The sequence below is a fragment of the Pan paniscus genome, chromosome 6 (genome assembly GCF_029289425.2).
Source record: "Pan paniscus chromosome 6, NHGRI_mPanPan1-v2.0_pri, whole genome shotgun sequence".
NCBI lineage: Eukaryota > Metazoa > Chordata > Mammalia > Primates > Hominidae > Pan > Pan paniscus.
In genome coordinates, this window is record NC_073255.2 from 114,143,133 (window position 1) to 114,170,031 (window position 26,899).

Below are 26,899 nucleotides of genomic sequence, written 5' to 3' on the forward strand. Positions count from 1 at the left end.
GCTTAAAAGTATTAAAGGTAGCTTTGTAATTTAAAAAAAAAAAAAGAAAGAAAATTAAGACACATCAGTTGTAATGCATGAACCTTATATACATCACAATTCAACAACTATTTTAAAAATTTTAAGACAATACGGGAAATGTGTACAATGTGTACAGAACACCTATTTGAAGATATTGAAGAATTATTATAATTTTTTAAAGTATAATAATGATATTGTGATTGTGCTTTGAAGAAATCTTGTTTAGAGATACATAAAATATTTACAGATAGGATGGCTGAGTTTGCTTTGAAAAACATATGGGGATGAATTAGCCAGGCATGGTGGCATGTGCCTGTCGTCCCAACTACTCAGGAGGCTGAGGTGGGAGGACTGTTGGTTGAGACTGCAGTGAGCCATAATCGCGCCACTGCACGCCAGCCTGGGTGACAGAGCAACATCCTGTCTCCAAAAACAAAAATTTAATTAAAAAAAAAAAAAAGTAGGGATGGAAGGAGGAAAGAGGGCATGGCATAAATGAAACAATATTGAGGACATAAATTGATGATTACTACTGGCTAGATAGGGAGATGAGGGTTAATTATACTATTCCAGTTTTGCACTTTTTGGGAAATTTCCATAATGAGAAGTTTAAAAAATGATGCTGTTCTTTCAAGGACTAAGTCAAATGCCTCTTCCTCCAGGATTCTCCAACCAGATTCCCCTCATAGAATGTTTCCTATTTCATGAGCTTTGCAATGGAACATTTAAATCTGACTCCACTGCGGTCGGGCGCGGTGGCTCACGCCTGTAATCCCAGCACTTTGGGAGGCTGAGGTGGGTGGATCACCTGAGGTCAGGAGTTCAAGACCAGCCTGACCACCACGGAGAAACTCAGTCTCTACTAAAAATACAAAAATTTAGCCGGGCACGGTGGCACATGCCTGTAATCCCGGCTATTCGGGAGGCTGAGGTAGGAGAATCACTTGAACCAGGGTTCAAGAGGTTGCAGTGAGCCAAGATCGTGCCACTGCACTCTAGCCTGGGCAACAAGAGTGAAACTCCATCTCCAAAAAAAAAAAAAAAAAAAATCTGACTCCGCTGTTAACCAGCAGCATGACCTCTTGTTTTCTCATCTGCTAAAAGTAAGAGAATAGAGAATAACGATTGAATGAAAACAGCACAACTTGAGACAATCTAGCAGCGCCTTGCTTCCCAGTTACTCTTCATATTCAGAGCAGCCTAGCTGATTGAGGCAGCAGCAGATACCTGAGCCCTGTGGGGAGGTGATCTTGGCTTTCTGAACTAATCAGATTTCCTCTGAAGGCTGAACCAGCAGATTCAGGCTGAATTAGCAGCAGGTCTCTCTAGCTGATGATGTGGCACTAGTGAAGGGTCATGAACTCCTGGGGTTGAGCAACAAAAATTAAACTGGCTCCCTACCTTTCATCTTATACCAAAAGAACTACAGCTGAATCAGAGTTAATCTTTAAAAGGAGAGAGAGAGAAGTTCAAAAAGTACTAGAAAAACGCACAGGTGGTTTCTTATGTAATGTTAAGTAGGGAAGCTGATTTCAAACATGACAAACTCAGAAGCCATATAATCCAGAAGCCATAAAGAAAAAAATGATAAATATTTGACATAACAATTTAAAAAGTGAATATAAATCAGTTAAACAACAACTGAGAAGAAAAACAACAACAAAATTTGCAATAGATAGGACAAAGGGGCAATGTTCTTCATTTACAAGCGCTCTTAGAACAAATCAATGTGAAAAGGCAAATAAACCAATAGAAAATTGGGCAAAGGTCAAGACCAGGCTCTTCTCAAGTTGCTGTTGGACACCACAAATGGATTAACTGAAATCTTCATGAACCACCATAAAAAAAGAATCTAGGACAGAGCTTTCACTTCTGGAACTGAGCTGGGAGGCAATGAAAAGATGTTGGCATCCTCAAACTCAGAATCAACATCAGCCTGCAATAAAATGAGTGTGTGAATTCTCAGAAGTGAATGAAACTCCTTGCCAGTGAGCACAACAAAGTCAAAGAAGAGACAGGATATCACCCTCTTGTCCTTCAAGCCATCTGATGACCCAGGGTACTACTGAGACTAGCAGGGCTGAAACAGCAGCAATGGAACACATTGTTTGGACCTGCTGGGAATTTTGCCCTCTAATGTACCTGGGCTTTTTTAATCACAAGGGAGAGTTTCTCTAGGTGCCTCCTTTTGAAGCAGCCTTTCTGTAGTCATAGAGATTCATCTGCCTTGGGACAGCACAACCCCTGCCAAGGTCTGTTCTGACTTTCTGATTCTCCATGATGTGCTCACCTGGCGATTACCCATGCACAACTCCTCAAGTATTTCCAAATTCTCATCATATTACTTTGTTGGGGGATGGAGAGGATTGAGCAAATGGATTATTAGAAAAAGGTTTACAACAAACCACATACATGCAGCAGAAAATCTCCTTCCCCCTTTACTTTGCCATGTGTTGGCATGCCAAGTAAATGGACAATTCAACCAGCAGTGTCTGAATGCTATGCAACAGTTACTCTGAGGCATATCTGTGTCCCGAGAAGGTCCTTGTCCTCAAGAGTTCAAAATCTAGGAGGAAACAAAATAAATCAGCAGCAAAGATCACTTCCCTTCAGAACCTTGACATCATTATCTCACCCAAGCCATTTTTAAATGATTCAATAACTGTTATGGGCTGAACTGTGTCCCCCACACCTAATTCATATGTTGAAGTTCCAATCCCAGCCCCTCGGAAGATGACTGGCCATATATGAAGATAGGGTCTTTGAAAAGGTTATTAAGTTAAAATGAGATGATGAAGGGGACCCTAATCCAATAAGACTGGTGTCCTTATACGAAGAGGAAATTAGGATACAGACAGAGAAGGAACCACATGAAGACACCCATCTACAAGCCAAGGAGAGAAGGCCTCAGGAGAAACCAACCTTGCTGGGGTCTCGATCTCAGACTTTTAACTTCCAGAACTGTGAAAAAATAAATTTCTGCTGTTTAAGCCATCCAGTCTCTGGTACTTTGTTATGGCAGCCCTAGCAAACTAATACAATATCTTTTAATATGGTCCCCATATTCCAGCTGTTTCGGTTCTTTTCTTTATTTGTTTTTAACCCAGGCTCAAGCATTGTATTTGGTCATCAGGTCTCTTTGGGAGTCTCCTTTATTCCAGCCTTCTTCATTCATAACACTGACATTTTTGAAGTCAAGCCAGAGGTCTTGCAGCATGTCCTACTTTCTGGATTTGTCTGATTGTTTCCTCACGATTAGATCCAGATTAAATATTTTTGGCAAGAACATTTTTAGGTTCATGTTGTATACTTCCCAATGCATAATATCAGTCGGTAACATAATGCTAGTTTATCCCATTTGCTGATGATCACTTGGTTGAAGCAGATTTCTCCATTGTAAAGGTACTTTTTCCCCTCTGTAAACAGTAAGTAATTTACTAGGAGATGCATTCAGACAATGGGAATTCCAACAGTCTTTTACTGAAAGGCTTCAGCATCCAATGATGATCCATGCCTGAATCAATTATTACTTGCAGGTGGCAAAGTCAATTTTTTTCCTTTTTCTAATTCTAGCATAGCTTCTACCTTTATTAGCTAGCATTCTTCAGTAAAGAAACTTTATCAGTCTATTCTCCATCTCACTTTGGCTCCTTTTAGGGAGCAATAATTATCACTCATTATGTTGTGTTGGATTTTTTTAATTCCATGTGTTACAATCCCTTTCCAATTGATTTGTCTTCATTGTGGTAAAATATACATACCATAAAGTTTACCATTGTAACCATTTTTAAGTATACAATTCAGTGGCATTAAGTACATTCACAATGTTCTACATCACCATTACCCATTTCATCATCCCGAACATAAACTCTAAACCCGTTAATATCCAATTGAATTTTAATTGCCATTACTTTTTATAACAATGATATATACTCATATATAGACATACATACATACATAATATGCATACATACACATAAGAGTGTGTATTTAAATAATGAAAATCACTTTTAACTCAATGTACCAGGAAGGGCAAATGTTAATATTTAAAGTTAGCTAATTAAAACCATTATGCAAAAAGCTGGTGGACTTAAGATAACAACATCTGAAACCACTGACCAAAATGTAACATCACAAGAAACAACCAAGAATTAGGTGCTTCCTCATGTGAGTACCCAGTACCAAGTACCCAGCAATGTGATGGGAAGCTCTAAGCACCATCCAGGAAGTATTCTAGCCAAAACCAAAAAAGACTCTAACTTGATCAAGCTTTTAGATTAAACTGTCACTTGCAGGAAATACTGAGGCCAAGCAACACCAAAAAGACGTAATCAGCAAAGTCCAAATTGTGGGAAATTACAGGAAAGACGACCCAATTCCCTCATCAAATAAACTGCAAGGAAACAACCAAAAAGGGGGCAGGAAAACCTATAGATTAACAAGATTTAAAAGACGTGTCAACCAGCCATGTGTGGACTATATCTGAATATTGATTAGAACAAACCAACTATAAAAACTGTAATCTTAGGACATGGGTTTTAGCATTCCTACAGGGGCTTCAAGAAATGGGAAAATAGAACCACAACCCCTTCTGAAAACTGAAGAGAAGAACTCAGACAAATATATATATATCTGCCCACCAATACAGAGAAATGAAAAGAAGTATTTCTTTCTGACAAAGGCTAAAAAAAAAGAAACATTTCTGTCTCTGACTGACCTCTATGTTAAACAAACAAATAAACAGGCTCTCTTTTATCCTGCTACCCTGTTGCCATAGCTTTATGGCAAGAAATATGAACAGAGGTTGTTATGTCCCGTTCACAAACTGCTGTGAAGAATATGAAAATCGAATGAGTCTGGGGTAATACTGGGAAAGTACTAAATTAAAAGTATTGAAAATGCAGCCAAGACCAAGGAGATTTTAGCTGGCTAAAGAGTTTAAATTTTATTTTGCAGGCAACAGAAGCCACACTGCATAGCATGATAAATTAAAGAGGGCAATGCAGCACACTGGTTATGTGCTTGGGCTCTGGAGCCAGGCTGCCTGTGTTGAAATCATAGCTCTCCTATTTACAAGCCATGTGATCTTGGGCAAGTTATGTAATCTCTCTGTACCTCAAAGAACTTAACTACTCTGTACAAATGAGTTTCTCAATGTATATTATGAAGGTGAGAGCACTTACATGTCATAGGATTGTTATGAAGATTGCATTAGTAGATATAAAGTGCTTGGAACAGTGTCCGGCTTTTACAAGTGTTATATAAACATATGCTAATATTATTATTATTATTTGCATAACCTTTTTGAGCCTTAGGTTTCTTTATCTGACAAATGAGGTTATCAACACGTTCCCTGCTACCTTGTAGATGATTATAAAGATCAAATAATGAAGCTTGGGTCTTTATATTATCTGGTTATATTAATCCCTGAAGACTTGGAGCTTCTTGAAAACAAATCTAGTAGCTTACCTGTTTTTGGAATCCCAGCACAGTGTAGGCACTGACAAACAGTCGTCGTCACTTATGCCCTTGAATGCATTTTTTAAAGCTGCTAAGTACTGTACCCATGAACACGGTAGTGCTATTATCATGGCAACAAGAGCCAATCTTAGAAAAGTCCTTTGGCAGTCTGGACAGAATGGAGAGGAAGGTGTAGGGATGAGATCAAAAGCAAGGGGATCAGTGGGAGCTACAGCAATGGTACAGCTACAAAATAAAGAGGCCCTGAATTTGAACAGAGAAGATAGGACATACATGCTCCATGGCCGTAGAAGGGTTTCACTGATCCACCTCTTTTGCCACCTCCAATTCAGGCTGATGGTGTCTCTCCTATCTGCCCATAACAGGTACTTAATTGAACTAACTAGAAACTTTATCAGGAAAGTGAAGCTGCAGGATGAAGTCAGGAATGACCAAAAACATGGATTCAGCTATAAGAACTGGTGAGTTCTAGGTCAGCAGAGTTTGAAATATCTTTGAGACAGACAAGTTGAGTTTTCCAGCTCAAACTAAACAGCTAAAAGTGCAGGGCTAGAGCTTGAGACAGCCACCCAGGCTGAGGAGTGTTAAGGAGCCAATACCCATTAAGGGGGCAGGTAGTGCGGCAGGAACTGGAGGGAGGAGACAATCTCAGGCACTGCCTTGGGGGACACTAACCTTCCAGGTGTCCAGGCAGAATGAAGAGAAGCCCACAAAGCACAGCACTATTCACAGTAGCAAAGACAGGAAACCAACCTAGGTGCCCATCAATGGTGAATTGCATAAAGAAAATGTGGTATATATCCACCATGGAATACCTTGCAGATATAAAAAGAACAAAATCATGTCCTTTGCAACAACATGGATGCAGCTGGAGGCTATGATCCTAAGTGAATTAATGCAGGAACAGAAAACCAAATATCACATGTTCTCACTTATAAGTGGGAGCTAAACAATGGGTACTCATGGACATAAAGATGGCAACAATAGACACTGGGGACTACTAGAGGGAGGAGGGAGGGGAACAAGGGTTGAAAACTAATTATTGGGTACTATGCTCAGTACCTGGGTGATGGGGTCAACTGTACCCCAAGCCTCAGCATCATGCAATATATCCAGGTAACAAATCTGTACATGTACCTCCAGAATCTAAAATAAAAGTTGAAATTATTTTTTTAAATGTACATTTAAAAAAAAAGAAAGTAAGACCCTTCGTTAGATTCAGAAAAAGTGAAAGATTTCTAGATTTTTGCTAAAGTAATGCTTCTCAAAAGGTGCAGCATTAGTGCTGGACCTACATATACCTGACCTGTACAGGGAAGGGAAAAACACTACATTTTTGGCCAAAATTCCTCATTGGTAAACTAGTACATTCTGTTTTGAAGACTAGGGTAAAGTGTACTATCATTCTATATGCATATGTCATGCTGCTAAACACTAAAATAAAAATATATCTTTGCTGGGAAGAAAGAAGACGAAAGAAGAAAGAAGAAGGAAGGAGAAGGAGGAGGAAGGAGGAGGAAGAAGGAGGAAGGAAGGAGGAGAAAGGATGAAGGACGACGAAGAAGGAAGAAGGAAGAAGAAGAAGAAGAAGAAGCCTGCAAAGGAGAATAAAGGGGTAATATGAGAGGCTAGAGGCCAATAATGAGAGGGGACATCATGAAAGCAGATGGCGAGAAAGGAAGGGTAGGACACAGGGTCATGTGAGGCCAGAAATGAGGACAAGCCAACAGGTTTAGAACTGAGGTTACTGGTGACTTTTAGGAGAAGGACATTTAATTTAGTTCATTTCACCCAATTAGAGGGTCTGTCTGGTTAAACAGGCCATGAAAATAGAGTTTGCTCAGTAGCTGTTAAATACTTTGCTAAAGGAATTGTATCACTACACAAAGGCATATCCCCCTCCTTACCTCCAGGCAGAACCAACACATGTCTCAGCGTCACACATTCCTCTGTTGCAAGGTCCACCCTAAGGCAAACCCGCAGAGTCTTATGAGGAAATCTGTAGGTGTTTATGAGGCAGCAAATGCCAACCAGGGAGGAGGAAGCGCTCAGCAGGAATGCCATAATAGATAATCCTCACACATAGTGGAGAACAAAGGGAGGAATGGTTCCCTCTAAGAATTCATCAAAAGCAGAGACTGGTCATGGGACTAAAGGTCTAAGAGACCAAAGCACAGAGGAGTCAGAGCTCCTCTGACAATCTTCTAAAAGAATTCAGTATCCAAAAAAGACCTGCTCCCTGACTTTTTTACGCTACATATCACCTTTCAACTCTCCCCACACCTTTCCAACCCTCTATTTGCTGTGAAGCCATATGACCTAAGCCAGGGAACACTGGCACCACATGGCCCTGGATGAGGTTAGCCCAGGAGAGGGCTCTGAGACCAGGTTTGCTCTTTGTAATGCTTCCCTCCTCCAGCACCTTCTCTGATCACAAAAAACCACTGAGACTCTGCAGGAGACAAATGGAGCTTTCAGTCAAGTTTGGGATTAAAACCTCTATTCCAGGATTATCACAAAACTGTATAAACTTGATGCCTAAGCATCAAGTGGAGACACCAGGCAGGACTAAGACAAAGCTGTCAAGAAAGAAGAGAAATTTGGAGAAACCCCTACATACCCCTCCTTTGAACTGACACACCAGGGACTTTAACTTAATCTCACTGCATTCCATTCTTACTCCAAAAGGAGCCAGCAGGTCTCTTGAAGCAATGTGCACCAAAATAACAGTGGTTGTCAAGCTTTCAAAAATCCTGAGGCTCAGGCCACACCCAAGTCCAATTCAATCGTGATCTCTGGAGGGAGACCCAGGCATCAGCAGTTTTTTATACCAGTCCAGAAGACTTCAATATGCAGGGAATCACTGGCCTAGAGCAGTGCCAAAAGCAAAGGCATTCATGGGAATTTGGACCAATAACAAATGTTTCTGGGACTCCATTTCTAGGACTCTCCTGGTAAAAGGGGACAGGACTGAGGAAGGAAAGAGTAAAGATCATTGTGTTAACATAAATTCCAAGGCCATCCAGCTCCAACAAGTTAAGAACCCCTAAAACCCAAACAGTGGAGCCACAGATATTTGTTTTAATAATCATCATCCTGGTAGCATAAAAACAACTCAAACCTTCTTTCCTCCATTCCTAGCACAAAAACTGATTTGTTTTATTATGATATCACCAAATACTTAGTAGAGTTTTTACACAGGGGAGAAAAAACCCTGCCATTTGAAGAATATCTTTAATAACCTCAATATATTTTATCCTCAATGACAAACCTCTGAAGAGGGTTTTATGATGGGTGAACAATGTGGAAGACATGGAGGTTAAATATACAGCCCAAAGCCTGGGCAACATAGCAAGACCCCCGTCTCTACAAAAAAAAAAAAAATTTAATTAGCTGGGTGTGGTGGTGTGTGCCTGAGGTCCTAGCTATTCAGGAGGCTGCGGTGGGAGGATCTCTTGTATCCAGGAGGTCTAGGCTAGAGTGAGCAATAATCACACCACTGCACTTCCACCTGGGTGAGAGAGTGAGACCCTGTCCCAAATACATATATATATATTATAGTCCAAATCCTAATGGAAACTGGATTAAAGTTTCTACAAAGGTATATGACAGTGGTGACAGTTACACAACTCTGTGCATATATTGAAAACCAATAAATCATATGTTTTAAATGGGTAAATTGTATAGTACTTGAATTATATCTCAATAAAGCAATTAAATAAAAGGTATATGACAATTCCTGTCCTGCAGGGATTTGCGATCTGGTTGGAGAGATGAGAAATACACTTAATAAACACTGAAATGAAGCATATACAGAGTGACAAAGGTGTTCTAAGATAAGAACTACTGGACTGGGATGATCAGGAAATATACACATCCATACCCGATGGCATGTGAACTCTCACACATACACCTTCGCAAATGAAACTCTTGGTAAGACCTGGGAGAGCAGCGCAGAGGTTAAGAGCAGAGACTCTGAAGACACATTGGCAAGGTTCAAATCAAGACTGTAGCACTTACTTGTTGCACAAGCGTGAGAAATTACTTAACCTCCCCTAACTCAGTTTTCTCACCTGTAAGTTGAAGTCAAAAACAGAAAGCACCTACTTCTTAGAATTAAGAAAATTAATTGAGTTACTATTTGTAAGGCTCTTGGAAAAGTACCTGGCATGCAATAAGCACTAGGTAAGGCAGTTCTCAAATAAAAGTCTGGTTTACACTGAGACACCTACCCCTCTCCTAAGTCATCTCCCACACCTCTCCCATATACTTTATTCTCCACCACACTAAACTACCAGGCATACATGGTGGACAGAGTGAGGCCACAGCTGCTGGAGCCAGACTGGCAGGATTTGAACCCCAGCTCGATAATTTCCTAATTATCAGATCTTTCTTATTTTATGTTATTTTTTTGAGACAGAGTCTTGCTCTGTCACCCAGGCTGGAGTGCAATGGCACGACGTCAGCTCACTGCAACCTCCACCTCCCAGGTTGAAGCAAATTCCCCTACCTCAGCCTCCCGAGCAGCTGAGATTACAAGAATGCACCACTATGCCCAGCTAATTGTTTCCTATTTTTAGTAGAGATGGGCCAGACTGGCCAGGCTGGTCTCAAATTCCTGACCTGAGGAGATTCACCTGCCTCGGCCTCCCAAGGTGCTGGGATTATAGGTGTGAGCCACCGTACCCGGCCATACTTATCAGATCTTAGGCCACTAACATCACCTCTTGGTATCTCAGAGCCTTCATCTATAAAAAAAGGATGATAGTAACTAACTCAAAAGGCTGAGGCATTAAATGAATCAACAACGAAACACAGTTGGAACTGAATTTTAAATGAATCAACAATGAAACACATTTGGAACTGAATTTGGTATCTAGTAAGCGCTCAGTAAGTGTCAGCTGCTTTTAGTTTTTATTACCTGCTGTTAACTAAATGTAGCCTGTGCTCTCACCTCCCAGCCCTTCATTTGTTTCCAACCACTGGATTGGATCTTTACTCTTCCCCATCCATTCCTTCTGAAATACTAGCAATTTTCAGAAGACTTCCCTCATCTCCTCAGAAATGGGCTCTTCTCCTACTGCTCCCACAAACCTTGTAGTGGGAGCATTTCCATCAGAGAACTTAGCCCCCTGGAATGGTTTTGGTTTTCTTGAACATCAAAATGGAGTCCAATTCATTTTATTTATTTTATTCTATTTTATTTATTTTATTATTTTATTTTACTTTATTTTATTTTTTTTTTGAGACAGGATCTCGTTCTGTAACCCAAGCTGGAGTACAGTGGTGCTATCTCAGCTCACTGCAACCTCTGCCTTCTGGGCTCAAGTGATCCTCCTGCCTTAGCCTTCCAAGTAGCCGGGACCACAGATGCATGCCACCATGCCCAGCTAACAATTCATTTTAGTATTCTCAATTTTGTCCCATTTGCAACACTGGAAAGAACACAATACACATAAATGAATCAATGATCACAGCAACAACTCATCCAAGAATGAAAAGTCAATACAAAGTGTACTAGTCCTACAGACCAAATTGTCTTTATTATTAATGCTTTAATGTGCCCCCAAATTTCCTTCTTTTGGTTCTAGGCTAATATTGGTCTGTGTTCAGTTTTACCCCAGAACATCTCACAGGTTTGAACTCAAGGGAGCATATTCTAACTTTTAGTAGGTTCGTATAGGTTAATTACATCATTCGTAACGCATAAATTTAACCAATGACGAAGAAGAAAGCTCTCCTTTAACCAAGAAAAGGGCAGAGACGAAGGAAAGGGTGACCTCTCAATTACCACCTTTTAAAACTGTTTTTTTATGGCAGTTTTGGGAAATGTTTAAAAGAAATATTCAAACAACGCAAATAGTACAGGCAGATCTAACAAGGGAACCCACAAGGATTATTCCTACAAACGTAGGCAGCAAGAGAATGGACACTTTTTGAGATAATCTCAGAATACTAAGAGTTTTAGATTAATGTTCATTCACGAAAGAAAACAAACACTTCTTGAACCATTAACTAGTAATCTTCATGGCAAAATTCAAAATAAAAAGCAGCCAAAGACTAGATTCTCCATCTCCCCATTAAAACTATTTAAAGGAAGGTCATGAATAATTAGTTGTATTTAAATAAGTATAAAGACCAAAGAAAGAAACAGATCAGAAAACTAATTGCTAGTTGTGGCTACATCTATCCAGAAAATACCAAATCTGCTTAAATATTCAAACAATTTGTCACAGTGAGTGTAGTGAGTGTTGGAATTCTCCTACAGTTGCTGAGTCCCCAGAGTCTCAGCCCAATTTCCTAACAGTCCATTGAGGTGAAGTCCTCTCCTATCCAGGCTCCTCAACTTTTAAGAGGGAATGCCAACCCTACCCCTATGGCTCTGTGTTCAGCTGGCAACATGGAATAGCTATGTTCCAGGGACAAAGCAAGGAGCACAGCCTTTAACTCAGGCTGCCAACAGAATCAACCGATAAAGGTGATGCCCAAAGGCAGTTCAATAAGGGACATTCTTGGTATAAGTTAGACCAGCAGCTTCATTGAGGGACCTTTTAAGGCCACATTTACTGCACTGCCATTGAGTTATAATGAAGGACATGATAAGAAATGGCCTTATGTAACCCACAGACATATATCTGTGGTCACAAGGTAGATTCAAATGCAGTTCACTCACAGCATATAAAAGAAACTGCTCGGCTGGGCGCGGTGGCTCATGCCTGTAATCCCTGCATTTTGGGAGGTTAAGGCAGGCAGATCACGAGGTCAAGAGATCCAAGACCAGCCTGGCCAACATGATGTTGGCCTACTAAAAATACAAAAATTAGCTGGGTGTGGTGGCACGTGCCTGTAGTCCCAGATACTTGGGAGGCTGAGGCAGGAGAATCACTTGAACCGAGAAGGCAGAGGTTACAGTGAGGCAAGATCATGCCACTGCACTCCAGCCTGGCAACAGAGCAAGACTCCATCTCAAAAAAAAAAAAAAAAAAAAACTGCTCTCAGAGAGCAGTATAAGGAGACTTCTCTCCCAAGTAAATGACCTCACTGATCATTTCCTCTTTGCTTTGGCTGGGAGAAAATGCAATCACCTCTAGTAAGCACATAATGTTCCACTAACCTTAGTCCTGGCTTTGTCTTACTTTCCCTTTGTCCTGTTTTTCCCATCTACTTGGAATTGATTTTTATATATCTTATTGGATTGCAAAATAAGTATATATGATGTGAGCCATCAGATATCACAGAAAGAGGTGAGTGCAAATGAAGACATAAACAAAAACACAAGCTCCCAAGTAGTAAAAATGAACATTTCATTTTCCCTGACTCAATACTTAGCTAAAAATCAACTGCCCTTGATATGTGACACTTCCACTATTATGTAGAAGTACAACCAAAGAGTTGAACTAACTTCCATATCACTTATTTTATGTTTTGTTGTTGTTGTTATTTGTTTTTGAGACAGGGTCTTGCTCTGTTGCCCAGACTGGAGTGCAGTGGCACAATCTCGGCTCACTGCAATCTCCGCCTCCTGAGTTTAAGCGATTCTTCTGCCTCAGCATCCTGAGTAGCTGGGATTACAGGTGCCCACCAGCACGCCTAGCTAACTTTTTTGTATTTTTAGTAGAGACAGGGTTTTGCCACGTTGGCCAGGCTGGTCTCGAACTCCTGGCCTCAACTGACCCGCCCGCCCCAGCCTCCCAAAGTGCTGGGATTACAGGCATGAGCCACAGCACCAGGTCACTTATTTTACTTAATATTACTCAAGTCTTATACTCCATTTCTATGCACACGTCTCAATTTATGTTCCTCAATTACCTTATCTCCTAATAAAGTAAAAGTATTTACATTACCTGCAGATATAAAACTAACAGTAAAGAATGGGTACCTAGTCCCACCTACTCTAGGGAATTAGTTGATACCAAGCCTTGTACCTTGGTTGCATGCAAATTTAATGCAAATAAAAGGTCAAGGGCTATTGGGCTTGAAAGGGTTAAGGCAGCTTCCAAAATTGAATCCTAGTGATGCTCAGAGAAACTGCTGAAAAGTTATAGATAGATATACACACGCACACCTGTGTGTTCATATGCACACATACATGAGCCCACACACCCAGAGTACTTTCCTAAGGATGAAACTCAGAGTAATTACAGAAAAGAGAAAAGCCACTTAGGCCACAGAAACTAACAACATGAAGAAGCCTACGGATTTGGGGAGCCTGGAGAGACTTAAGTCATAGAACAGCATTTAAATATATTTGTCTGCTTACAATTTCCATTGCAAATGTGATTAGTTTGCTTGAATAAATAGGAATATGATGTGTTGGCCATGTTTTCCTCTTGAGGGTTATCACAGAGTTTTGATTAAGGACAAATGTTTGAAATGTTAGGTATATTTAAGTTCACTGCACTTAAAATGAGCTAAGAAGTTGTATAGGCTTGATTAGAGGGCTGCCTTCGTGAACTTAAATTAAAAGCAATAAATTCCAAATGATTCAAGTGATTGGGACTAAATATGGTATTCTGCCAGAGAAGTTGAAATGCAGTCCAAAGAGACTGAAATGGTGTCCAGGTTTCAAGAAATGGTGAAAGAGGAAAGGTCAAGTGTTGGAGTTGCCTTTCCTCTGGGTTAGTGAATGATTCACATTACACAGAACCCCTTTCAAGTACAACTTCACAGGAGTGACAGGCTCCCAGGACAATCTGTTTCATCGCTCCCAAAAAGAAGCCTCTCAAATGCTCCGAGGCGGGTATCTAAGTGTTGTCAGATGGAGAGAGGGAGGGGGAAGATGGGAATGATGGGAAAGCGGGGAGGGGGAGAGTCCCTGGACTTTTTATTCACAAAGGCGCAGACCAAGTCTCCTAGGCAGTTTCCAAAACGGAAGTCAAAGTAACTTCCCCACCCGCGGGAGGGCGGAGCCCTTGAAACGTAATAGGATCAGGCTTCAGCCCGGGCTGTGGCCCCTGGAAGAAGCCGGAGTCAACAACCAGCGGGGTCAGGAGCAGGAGCGCGCTGGGAAGGTAGAGAGGACCCCCAGCGCTTGCCGGCCCAGGGTGCACCAGGCCCCAGTCGCGCCCGCTCCTCCTCGTCGGCCCTGGCTCAGCCCCGTCAGGCACCAACTTCCCTCCCCGGCCAAGTGGGAGTGTCCGGCCCGCAAAGTTTCCGCTGCGAGGTCGGGCCTCGGTCTCTGCACCGGCCGCCTGTGCTGCCCGGGAGGAGTGGCCCCCTCCCTCCAGCAGCCGCAAGGTGGAACGGCTGCCCGGCACCCCATTTTGCTCCGCCTGTGGCACCAACCCAGACACGTGAGCGCCCGAGCCTCTCGCACCCCCAGGCTGATCCGGCAGGCGCGCTCCCCCCGGCCTCGGGCCCGCGGTTACCTTGGCGGCCGCCATGATTCGCCCCGGTTGCGGGCGACTGCGGGACCCACTGACTGGCTGGCTGGCGTTTGGGACCCGGGCGGCTCACTTCCAGTCCCGGCGGCGGCGGCGGCGGTGGGGGCGGCGATACGGCCAGGCAGCGTGCGTTCCTGGCCTGCCTCCCCACGCCCTCCCGCCGGCGCGGGTCATGCGGATGCTGCCCGCCCATTGGCTGGGCCCAGCCTTGGCCGCCGGGGTGCGCGTGATCCAGCGGCCTCTGCCCTGCAGCCGGGGAGGGCTCAGAGCCTGGGGCAGTGGCTGGACAGGGACACGTGACCCCGCTGCGCTGTCCAGCAGCGGCGGCCTCTGCGGCGTGGGCAGAGGTAACTTGGCCGTGTGCAAGCCCGTCACCTGAGGGCAGGTGGCCCCACCAGGGAAGCTGCTGGCTTCTGCTGATACCAGGGGCTACTGGGCCCTCGGACCGATGGGAGGGGCAAGTAACGATAGATGGTGCACGGCCTGGGGAAGTTGAGAACTCCACTAGGACACATACTTTGCTGGATATTTTTTCCCCTGTGCGTTCCCTTTGAAGGAGCTCCACTTTACACTGGATCCAAAAAGACTTTGATCCAAAAGCATTGACTTAGAAGGCGAGATTGCAAATATTGCTGGCACGCCTACTTTTAGATCAAAATCGGTGAACTCTTAAGAACCCAACAAGTGAATGTAGTGCAGAACGTATATTCATGGAACTACTCCATTTCAGCCCTACCTGTTAAAACGGTAGAAGTCAAAAGGCCCGGGTCAAAAGACTTCCCCCAAATAGGCCCTACTAAAATAAATAAACCAGCATTTTAATGAAAATTTGCTTATATGACCTCCAGGCCTTATTCCTCTTCATCAGGATTTCATTCTTCTGTCCTTGTAATCAAAATTTATAAGACAGTGGTGATCAGGGAAAAGGACTTTTAATGTATTGTAGGTTGTGGATGTAATATGGCAGCAAAAAGCACTTATTACTAATCAGTTTAATTCATTAACATTGAGTGCCTTCCTACTATGTGCTAGGCACTGTGCTTGGTGCTGGAAACCCCAAAATGACTTAAGAACTGGTTCCAACCGTTAAACAGCTTCAGGGCTATTGGGAAAGAGACACACAAATGTTTACTTCAGTATAACCTGTTAAGGCAGCAGACTGTTCCCAGGGCGCAATAAGAATACTGAGAATTCTCATGCCGCTATGAAGAAATACCTGAGACTGGGTAATTTATAAACAAAAAGATTTAATTGACTCAGTTTCGCATGGTTTGGGAGACCTCAGGAAACTTACAGTTGTGGTGGAAGGCACCTCTTTACAGGGTTGCAGGAGAGAGAATGAGTGCCAAGCAAAGGGGGGAAAGCCCCTTGTAAAACCATCAGATCTCATAAGAACTCACTATCACAAGAACAGCATGGGAGTAACCGCCCCCATGATTCCGTTGTCTCTCACCGGGTCCTTCCCATGACATGTGGGGATTATGGGAACTACAATTTAAGATGAGATTTGGGTAGTGACACGGTCAAACCATATCAAAAGGTAACTGGATCTTGAGCTATGGGATTGGGGCAGTGGCACGACTAGTGGAAGGAGTCTGGCCCAGCAGGTAGGGGCTGTGTCATGGTGGGTCTTAGGCGCCTTGCTGAAGGGTATGCACCTTAACTGAAGGGTTTTAAGTCAGGAAGCAGCATGACTAGGTTTTCGATATAGAAAGATCTCTCTATGGTCTGAATTTGCCCCCCAAAATTGATGTGTTGGATACAATCTCTAATGCATCAGTGTTGGAAGGTTGGGTCCTTGGGGAGGTATTTTCATCACAAGGGCTCTGCCCTCATAAATGGATTAATGCTGCCATAAAAAGAGGTTTGGGGAGTGGGTTCACTCTCTCTTGCTCTTCTGCTCTTTTGCCATATAAGAACATAGCATTCCTCACCTTTGAAGGACACAGCATTCAAAGAGCCATCTTGGAAGCAGAGAAACCAGGCCGTAACCTGCCAGCACTTTGATCTTGGACTTCCTAGCGTCTAGAACTGTGAGAAATACATTTCCGTCCTGTTCTTCTAGTCTCAGGAATTCCCTTACAGCAACACAAAATGGACTAAAACACTGCTTGCAGTATGGAGGATGGGTTCCAACTGAACTACCAGGATGTCCAGACGAGACAGTCTGGGGATGGGCTAGGACTAGAGGAATACATAGAAGGTAAAATTAGTGGGGTTGGGACGGAAAAAGGGAATTGTGCCATATTGCACATAGACTTGTGGTATGGGTGTCTGGAAAAACACCTGAGATTGGTAATTCAAGAGGAGTGTTTTGAGGTGTGTGAGTCTGTCTGTAAGGAGAATGTATGTCCAACATACAAATTATGTTGTAGAAGCTTAAGAAAGAAGCATTACAGAAAGAAGCAACTATTTAACCTACTCTCAAAAGGTTCAACAAAGCCCAGAAGACTTGACCATGTTCATAGGCAGAGAAGAAAGATCAGCAAAAAGTAAAAAAAATAAAGACAAAAGGAAAACCAGGAGAATTGTTAGAGAAAATTATGACAAGGGGACAAGTCTGAAGCTCCTGTGGAGGATGGCCCCACCACAAGGGGAGTGTAAAAGGAGGTGAGAAAATACAACCTCCTGTAAAGAACAAAATTACATCATGTACCACGTATTTATTTTTAAGGGCATCATTAAAGCTCTCCTTTTATAATGTAAATGAAACAAAAAATTTTTAATGTAATAAAATATACATAAAATGTACCACCTTGACCATTTTGAAATGTACAGTTTAGTAGTGAAATACTTTCACATTGTTGTGCAGCCAATCTCCAGAACTCTTTTCATCTTGCAAAACTGAAACTCTATACTCATTAAACAACCACTCCATCTCCCAACCCCCTGACAACCACCATTCTACTTTGCTCCTATAAATCTGACTACTCTAGGTACCTAATAAATGGAATCATATGGTATTTGTGTTTTGTAGCATAATGTCTTCAACCTTCATACATGTTATAGCATGTGTCAGAATTTCCTTCCTCTTCAAGGTTGAACAATATTCCATTAATTTTTTTAATAGAAAAAGTCCATTATACTTCTTCTTGACATTTTTGAAACTTCAGAAAATCATAGTAATGGCCAAAAAATCACTGATAATCCTATCAACAGAGTTAGCCATTGTTAACATTCTACTGTATTTTTTCATGTCTTGCTGTGCTTATGTGTGTGTATCAAGACATATTTATTTTACTTTATTTTTTGTTTTTGTATTTCTTGAGACAGGGTCTCACCCTGTTGCCCAGGCTGTAGTGCAGTGGTGTGATCTCAGCTCATTGCAACCTCCTTCTCTTGGGCTCAAAGGATCCTCTCACCTCAGCCTCCCAAGTAGTTGGAACCACAGGCATGCACTGCCATACCCATCTAAATTTATATTTTTTGGTAGAGATGGGGTTTTGCCATGTTGCCCAGGCTGGTCTCAGACTCCTGGGCTCAAGCAATCCTCCTGCCTCAGCTTCCTAAAGTGCTGGGACTACAGGCATGAGTCATTGCGCCTGGCCTATTTTGTTTATGTATTTATTTTTAAGACTGTTGCCCAGGTTGGAGTGCAGTAGCGTGATCTCAGCTCACTGCAGCCTTGATCTCTGGGGCTCAATTGATCCTCCCATTTCAGCCTCCCAAGTCGCTGGGACCACAGGCACACACCACCATGCCCAGCTAATTTTTGTATATTTTGGTAGAGATGGGGTTTTACCAGGTTGCCCAGCCTGGTCTTGAACTACTGGACTCAAGTGATCCACTCACCTTGGCCTCCCAAAGTGCCGAAATTATAGGCATGAATCACCCACCTGACCATATTTTTGCATTTAAAATGATGAATTATACTCTGTGTTAGTTTCCTGTGGCTGCCATAACAAATTACCACAAACTTGGTAGCTTAAAACAATAGAAATTTGTTCTCTTACCATTATGAAGGCCAGATGTCCGAAGTGAGTCTTGTGGGGCTAAAATCAAAGTGTCAGCAGGACTGTTCTCTCTCAGAGGCTTTACAGGAGAATGATGTTTCTTTGTCTTGTCTAAGGGCTCATGGCACCCTTCTTCACCTTCAGAGCCAATGGGCATGGCACCATATATCTGACTCTGCTTTTATCACATGACCTCTTCTGTCTGTGTGTAACCTTCCTCTACCTCCTTTTTATAAGGACATGTGTGATTGCATTTAGAGCCCACCTAGATAATCCAAAGTACTCTCTCCATCTCCAGATACTTAATTTGATCACATCTGCCAAGTCTGTACTGCATAAAGTACCATTCAAAATCTCTAGGGATTAGGATCAGGACATGGACATATTTAGGGGGGCTATCATTCAGTTTACCAAACCTACCACACTATGGATACATACTGTAAAAGTATATTTCAATTTACATTTGGAGTCATACTTAGTTGATTAAGCTCCCCTCCTCATTCTAGAATTCCTCAAAATATGAAATTTAAAAAATATTAAACTGTCATGAACCTAGAAATAAAGAAGTCAAAGATGCTCCCTGGGCTCCATTTCATCTGTAAATAACAGCATGATGTGAAACATCATCTAAGAAGATAAAGTGTGAACTGGCTAGGTATCTTTCATTTTTTCTTATCATTACAGGCTTACATGCCCTCCTGATATTTGTCCCTCTTCACTATTCCCAGATTACCCTCTTTCCTACCATTAACAGTAGCTGGCACTGAATTTTGACTGAAAAGGCCCTGTTATGGATTAAATTGTGTCATCCAAAAGTCTTAACTCCCCAGTACCTACGTATTAGTTTGTTCTCATGCTACTAATAAAGACATACCCAAGACTGGGTAATTTATAAAGGAAAGAGGTTTCACTGACTCACAGTTCAGCATGGCTGGAGAGGCCTTAGGAAACTTACAATCATGACAGAAGGGGAAGCAAACATGTCCTTCACATGGCAGCAGAAAGGAGAAGTGCTGAGCAAAGGGGAAAAGCCCCTTATGAAACCATAAGATCTCATGAGAACTCACTCATTATCACTCATTATCATGAGAACAGCAGCATGGGGGTAACCTCCCTCATGATTCGGTTACCTCCCACCAGGTCCCTACCACAACATGTGCGGATTATGGGAACTACAATTCACAATGAGATTTGGGTGGGGACATAGCCAAACAATACCAGCCTCCAATTGTGACCTTATTTGGAAATTAAAGTTGTAATTAGTTGATTTCATACAGAGTAGGGTGGGTCCTTAATCCCATATAAACTGGTGTTTTTGTAAGAAGGCACAGAGATACTCTGGGAGAGTCCCATGTGTTAACAAAGGCAGAGATTAGAGGGATGCAGCTGCAAGCCAAGGAATGCCAGGAATCAACAACCCCCCCAGAAGTTAGCAGGAGGCAAGAAAGGATGCTACCCAGAGTCTCAGAGGGATCGTGGCCCTGCTGACAACTCAGTTTGTGACTTCTATCCTCCAAAACTGTTAGAGAATAAATTTCTGTTGTGTGAGGGCACCCAGTTTGTGGTACTCTGTTAAAACTGCCCTGGGAAACCAGTACAGGCCCCAAAGCCACCTGTGTTTTATAGCACCATATACCAACCTTGTCAGCTGGGAAAACAGCCAACTCAAATCATGGGGAATGCTATATGCAAACAAGGCACACAGCTTAAGCATGAGCCCAAGCCATGGGAGTTCAGAAGAATGACTAACATGGCCTGCTCTGAGCTTTCACCTTTTCCAGAATACCTGTGCCTTGTAGATGCCCTTTGACCATACTTTTAAGCTATCTTATTCTCTTCAACTTCATTTAAAACAAACAAGAAAACAAAGGCACCATTACTACTACCAGCGTGCTCCCCAGATTAGATTGCTGGAAAGGATATCCAGCAACAATGCTTGCCAAGCACATCGTTGACTGGAAATTTTAGACGACTAACTACAGATTGCAATAATGATTCCTTGTGTAGATTGCAGTTTGCAAAGGTAATGCCAGGGCTGGTAAAGGACATGGTGTGACAGAGCTAAAGAAGCACCATGTGAATAAGAAGCTCCCAAATTCTGACCTTACAACTGAGACTCTGCAACTGAAGGACACAGAGAGGCTGTCTGTTGCATTCATTTGGGTCTGGAATCCTGCCAAGTATCAGATCACACATGACAAGACTTCCCTAAGAATGGAGTAAAGGTAGATCAGAAATGAATATGACCTAGCTTCTTAGTAGATCCAAAGGAGAGAGCTGTGCCAACATTTTAGAGTTAAGAGGGAAGGAAGGGGAGGTAGGAAGTGAGTCAGGATGAGGAAACATAAGACACCTTGGGAAAGTGTAACTGAAAACAAATCTCCAAAGCTTTGAGATAAAATGCTCTGAGAGCAAACGCTTAAACAGCTAGTTCCTGAGAGCAGAGCAGGGCTGTGTTACTTTCTGGAGGCTCAAGGAGAGAATCCCTTTCCCTCCCCTTTTCAGTTTCCAGAGTCTGTCTACATTCCTTGGTTCTTCACCCACTTTCTCCATCTTCAAAGCCAGCAGCAGAGTCTAGTTCTCATATCACATCACTCTCATCTCATTTTTTGCCTCCCTCTTCCACATCTAAGGATCCACGTGATTGCATTGGGCTCACCCTGATAATCCAGGATAGCCTCTCAATGTTAGGGTCAGTTGATTTGTGTATCAGTTTGCTAGAGCTGCCAAAATAAAATACCAGAGACCAGATGGCTTACACAACAAAAATTCACTGTCTCACATTTCTGGATGCTAGAGTCTGAGGTCAAGTGTCAGCAGGGTTGCTTCCCCCTGAGGCCTCTCTTCTGGGCTTGCAGATGGCCATCTTCTCCCTGTGTCTTCTCTCTGTGCATATCTGTGTCCTAGTCTTTGCATATAAGGACACCAGTCATATTGGATTAGGACCCATCTTAATGACCTCATTTTAACTTAATTACCTCTGTGAAAACTCTATCTCCAAATACAGTTACCTTTCAAAGTACTGAGGGGTTAGAACTTCAACATAGGAATTTTAGGAGGACAAAATTCAACCCATAACAATTAGCAACTTTAAATATATCTGCTATCTTAATTCTCTTTTGCCATGTAATATATTCATAGGTTCCAGAGATTGGGACATGGGCATATTTGGGAAGCTATTATTTTGCCTAACACACCTTGTCCTGAAAATGTTGCCAATGTCCATAGCAAACCTTAGAGAAGTATTAGTTCTTTGAGTAGAATATTTGGTTTAACCACAGTCCTATATGAGCCCAGTAAAGTAAAACTGACTCCTCAGGGGAATTACATCAAAAGTCTTTAAAGAGGTCAAACCCAGTTTCTTTGGCCCAGAACCAGAATCCCCCTTGGTCTTGCATCAAGCCCAAGTCTGTGTTTACGAATCTGGCTAAGGTCCCTGGGCCCAGCAATACCACTCAAGGCAGTAACAAATCAAACTTAGGCCACCCTGGTTTCTCAGTGCACTCAGAGGCATATATCAGAACTGGCAGGTGTTTCAGCAGCCCATCATGTGACCAAGAAGAAGGAGCAGCAGCCAGGGATGTACACAGTGAGCTCTTGGACCCTGGCCATCTCACAGCAAGGGACATTTCTTTTAAGTATAGCAGTTCCTTTTGTAAGAATTCCTGAAATTTTATCACAAGTCCTACAAAATTTTAAGAAATTAAGTGTTAAGTAAAATAATCTTACCAAAATGGGTTTAAGGAGGGAGACCTGTGTTTTTATAAAAAACATTGTATTCAAATATTATTTCTATCTTTCGTATTCTCCTTTACAATTAATCATGATGTTAAAAGAAAGAGAAAGGGAGAGAGACAGATAAAAAGAGAGAGAGTGAGAGAGAGACTGGCTTTTATTATTTCCCCATCAATTTCTGTCTAAATAACCTAAGCTAGCATGGTGAATTAGAAATCAGACAGATTTTTATTTGAGGCCCGCCTCTGCTATTTATGGCTATGCAACCTTTGGTCAGTTATTAACTTCTCTGAGCCTCAGTCTTCTGATTTGTTAAACAGAGATTTTAAAAAATCCATTTTGCAAAGTTGCTGTGATATTAAATGCACATAAATCATCTGATACATAGGAATCTATTAGAAATACTACTAATAATACTAGAATGAGGTCAGAACTACTGTTTCTTAAGATGCCTTCCAGCTAACCTTCTAGTATTCTGCTACACAGATGAAGACCATTTACACCTAGGCTTGCTTTCCCAAGATCTTTCTAAAGCAGAAAGGGGAGGAGGGCAGAGAAAGGGAGGGAGATAGATCCATTTTAGAAGTGGAAAAATCTACTTTTGAAGCTGGAAATTTAAACTCGGATAAAGTAGAGAGCATGAAAGCACTTGAGTATTTAAGAACAAACTATTAGTGCTAGCTGTAGCTTTCCAATCTGAAGATACTGGGCCAAATTATTCATGTCTGAACTTGTTTGTCAGTTGGATACAATCACAACTGCAGCCTCAGGGTTGCTAGCCTTTGCAGCACATTCTTTTATTTCCTGCTGCTACTGCCTGAGTCCATTAAGGACCCATTGCTAGAAATGGAGGTAGCACATCCAGTCTCCAATGACTCTTGCAGGTGGCAGAGCTAATTCTTTTTAGGTTGCAATGCAACAAAGAAGATCTCGAAACAGCAAAATTTAAGATTGAAATGAAACTCACCATTATATCAAAAGAGACAGAGGGTGCTCGCTTTGGCAGCACATATACTAAAATTGGAATAATACTGAGAAGATTAGCATGGCCCCTGCCCAAGGATGATAGGCAATCCACAAAGCATTTCATATTTTTTATTAAAAATTAAACATAAAGAGACTGGCCAGGTGCGGGGGCTCATGCCTGTAATCTCAGCACTTTGGGAGGCCGAGGTGAGCGAATCACCTGAGGTCAGGAGTTTGAGACCACCCTGGCCAACATGGTAAAAGCCCGTCTCTACTAAAAATACAAAAATTAGCCGGGCATGGTGGTGCAGGCCTGTAGTCCCAGCTACTCGGGAGGCTGAGGCAGGAGAATCGCTTGAACCCAGGAGGCAGAGGTTGCAGTGAGCCGAGATCACGCCACTGCACTCCCGCCTGGGCAGCAGAGTGAGACTCCATCTCAAAAAAAAAAGAGAAAGAGACAGAGGAAAGAAAATTCTAGCTGAATGTCCAGCTTCCTTCTGCAAGACTCCACATAATGTGGCCCCAGCTGCCTCTCAGGCCCTCCTGTCCCTTACTTCTGTGCCTCCAGTTCCTCAGCAGGCCAATCCCTTCCTGGTCCCGGGGTTCTGCACTTGCCAGCCCCTCAGCCTGGAGCCCCATCAGCCTCTCTCTACATCATCTTTCTCATCCTTCAGGTCCTCAGGAATGCCTTCTCTGACCGCCCTTTCCAAAGCAGGAACCTCCTTGTCATTATCTCTGCATCCCATTTCTGACCTTTTTAGCACTTAACACAGTGAGTAATTACTTTTGGTTGGTTGTTTACTTAGCTTTGCTGTCAGGAGATGACATTGGAAAGCCTGATTGGGGCTAGGTGGGGAAGGTGAGTGGCCTGTACTTCTGGAGTAGGTCCTGTAACTTTCTATTGATAAATGACGTGAGTCATTAACTGTCAACATTGTCAGAAGTGACTTGAGACTTGATGGAATGGACTGACCTGATTCTAATTCCAATCCAGTTCTGGCAGCTGTCTAACTGTGGGCAAATCATTTCTCCTCTCCAAAGCTCAGTTTCTTCACCAATGAAATGACTGCAGTTGATTTTGAATAGGCTTAGATAAATAACTAACATTCTATTTTCTTCTCCTGATTCACTTAGATAGCCAGCCAACTTCAGGCATGAGGTGGAATAGGAAGTCATTCACTTTGGGGGCAAGATGGTATGTATTAAGGACAGCGATGGCCCTGCCCTAAAGTTGCAAAGTGTCTTTTCATCAGGGGGCAGATCTCTGCTCAGTCCTGTTTACCCTGGTTGGACTCATAAGCCAGATAGGTAGGTGACTGCCTGCTGCATGTGGTAGAACAACAAAAGTTACCGATGTCCCTCATTCTGGGTGTCACAATCTGTGACAGGCAATTTTCCCCAAAGCCCTTGGTTAAAGGTAAACAGTTCTCCTGGTGGAGCCAGCTCAAAAAGCCACCACTATCCATTCACATTTTTAGAAGTCCAAGGCTATGGGGACATGGAACAGAAATAGTGAAGAGAAAATATTTCTCCAGACTGTTCTGTCCAATACTATAATTACTCTCTACATGTGGCCACTGAGCATTTGAAATGTGGCCACTGTGATTTGAGGTGTGCTGAAAACATAAAACAAATATTGAATTTTAAAGATTAACATAAAAAAAGAATGTAAAATAACGCATTAAATACATTTATATTGACTGCATTTTGAAACAGCAATATTTTAGACATGCTGGGTTAAATAAAATATATCTTAAAATTAATTGCATCACTTTTAATATTTTTAATGTGGCTACTAGAAAAATCTTAAATTACTTATTGGCTTACAATATTTTGCTGTTGGATGGTGCTGATCTAGAGCTAGAGGGGTGTGTGTGTGTGTGTGTGTGTGTGTGTGTGTGTATGTGTGTGTAGAGAGAGACAGGGGGTGGAGGAGTTCATATAGCAAAGGAGGAGCTTGATGGAGATGGGAGTGAGTCAAGAAAACATTTTTCCTAATTTATCTCTAGTTTGGATTTAATTGCACCATTAGGCAGCAGGCTAAGAAACGTTCCATAATGCCAGGGCACTAAGTGGAATTACCAGAGCTAAAAATTGTAGGGATTTTCAGGTTATGTGACTTAACACGAGGCTCAGGTATGATGAATTTGGTTGGAGGGGCAGGATGGAGTAGGAGGCTGAGGGAGCAGATCAGATTCTATAACCCCACCACACCCTTCAAAACTACATTGCACAGTGTAGTTTCTCACTGGTGGAGAATAGAGTTACAAATGGGAAAGAAAAAGGCTGAAATGAGCCCCATGGTGGATTAAACAAAGATTGAGCCTCTTCACTTTAGTGTAAGTTACTTACTTAAGTATAGAATTTTGGTTTTATTGCAAAAGGGATAATTTTAAAAATTTCTGATTAAAAAGACTTTTGGCAACACAGAAAGAAGACAGCAAAGAAGAAAAATAAAAATTATCTGAACTCCCAGAACTCAGTTATACCTAATTTAATATTTTGAAGTAATTTTCCTAGTTATTTTCTTTATTGACATGAATGTGTATTATAGTGATATGTTCTATTACTGAAATATCCAATTCTTAGCTCTTACAGTTTCACTTAACAATATGTCATAAGTATTTTATTATATCATTATTCTTGAACAAGATAATTATGAATGGCTAGCTAATATTATATCATAAGAATTTTCCAACACTTCAACCATTCTCTAATGAATGGGTGATTAAGTCATTTATCATTTTTTATCTATCATAAGTAAAATGTGATGAATACATTTGTACACCAAACATGTTCTGAGTTTTTAAGGAAAGTGGAAGAAGTTTATAAAAGCCACCATGGAGAATGCAAAGGAACTCAATGTGAGTTAGTTCTCAGATGGCTTATTTTTTTAATGGAGGCAGAGAGTTTAAGCAACTGATTTTTAAGCTATCTTTCTACTATGAAATTTTATGTTGACTCTTTAGGAAAATATTATTCCATTTTTTTCATTCTTTATATTTTTGCCATTTAAGTACAGGCAAGAATTTTCTAATTTTCCATACTGTAGATAATTTAGAACATGTTATGACTACTTAATATCCCTTTCAGAAATATATTCCCTTTGTACTGACTATAGGTCTATTCTCTATCTTAAATTTCATTTTAGAAGGAATGAACCACAAAGGCAAATTTTTAAGCTAAAGAACATTAAATGTTAAAATAACTCAAAACAAATATTAGACAAACAGAAATCTAGTGTTAAGAATTGTAAGAGGTCTGAGATTTTACCCTATCTACCTAGCTGCAAACTCACAAGTTTCATGGATGCTCACAGGGACATAAGACATGAGATGCCTGGGTCAGAGACAAAGCACA

General features: G+C 41.8%; 1 protein-coding gene and 1 non-coding gene across 2 annotated transcripts in view; one reads left to right on the forward strand and one right to left on the reverse strand.

Annotated features, from left to right (window-relative positions):
* SLC25A13 (solute carrier family 25 member 13) overlaps positions 1–15,160 on the reverse strand; it is a 201,450-nt gene extending 186,290 nt beyond the window's left edge. Inside the window, exon 1 of the mRNA XM_003809698.3 lies at positions 14,871–15,160. Coding sequence (XP_003809746.2) covers positions 14,871–14,885 — 15 coding nt within the window. The 5' untranslated portion in view covers positions 14,886–15,160. The remainder of the gene's footprint in view (positions 1–14,870) is intronic.
* Positions 15,161–23,563: 8,403 nt separating this feature from the next.
* LOC112440651 (U6 spliceosomal RNA) lies at positions 23,564–23,670 on the forward strand. Its single transcript, XR_003028660.1, has one exon. It is a non-coding gene; the product is annotated as a U6 spliceosomal RNA (small nuclear RNA).
* The last annotated feature ends 3,229 nt before the right edge of the window (positions 23,671–26,899 follow it).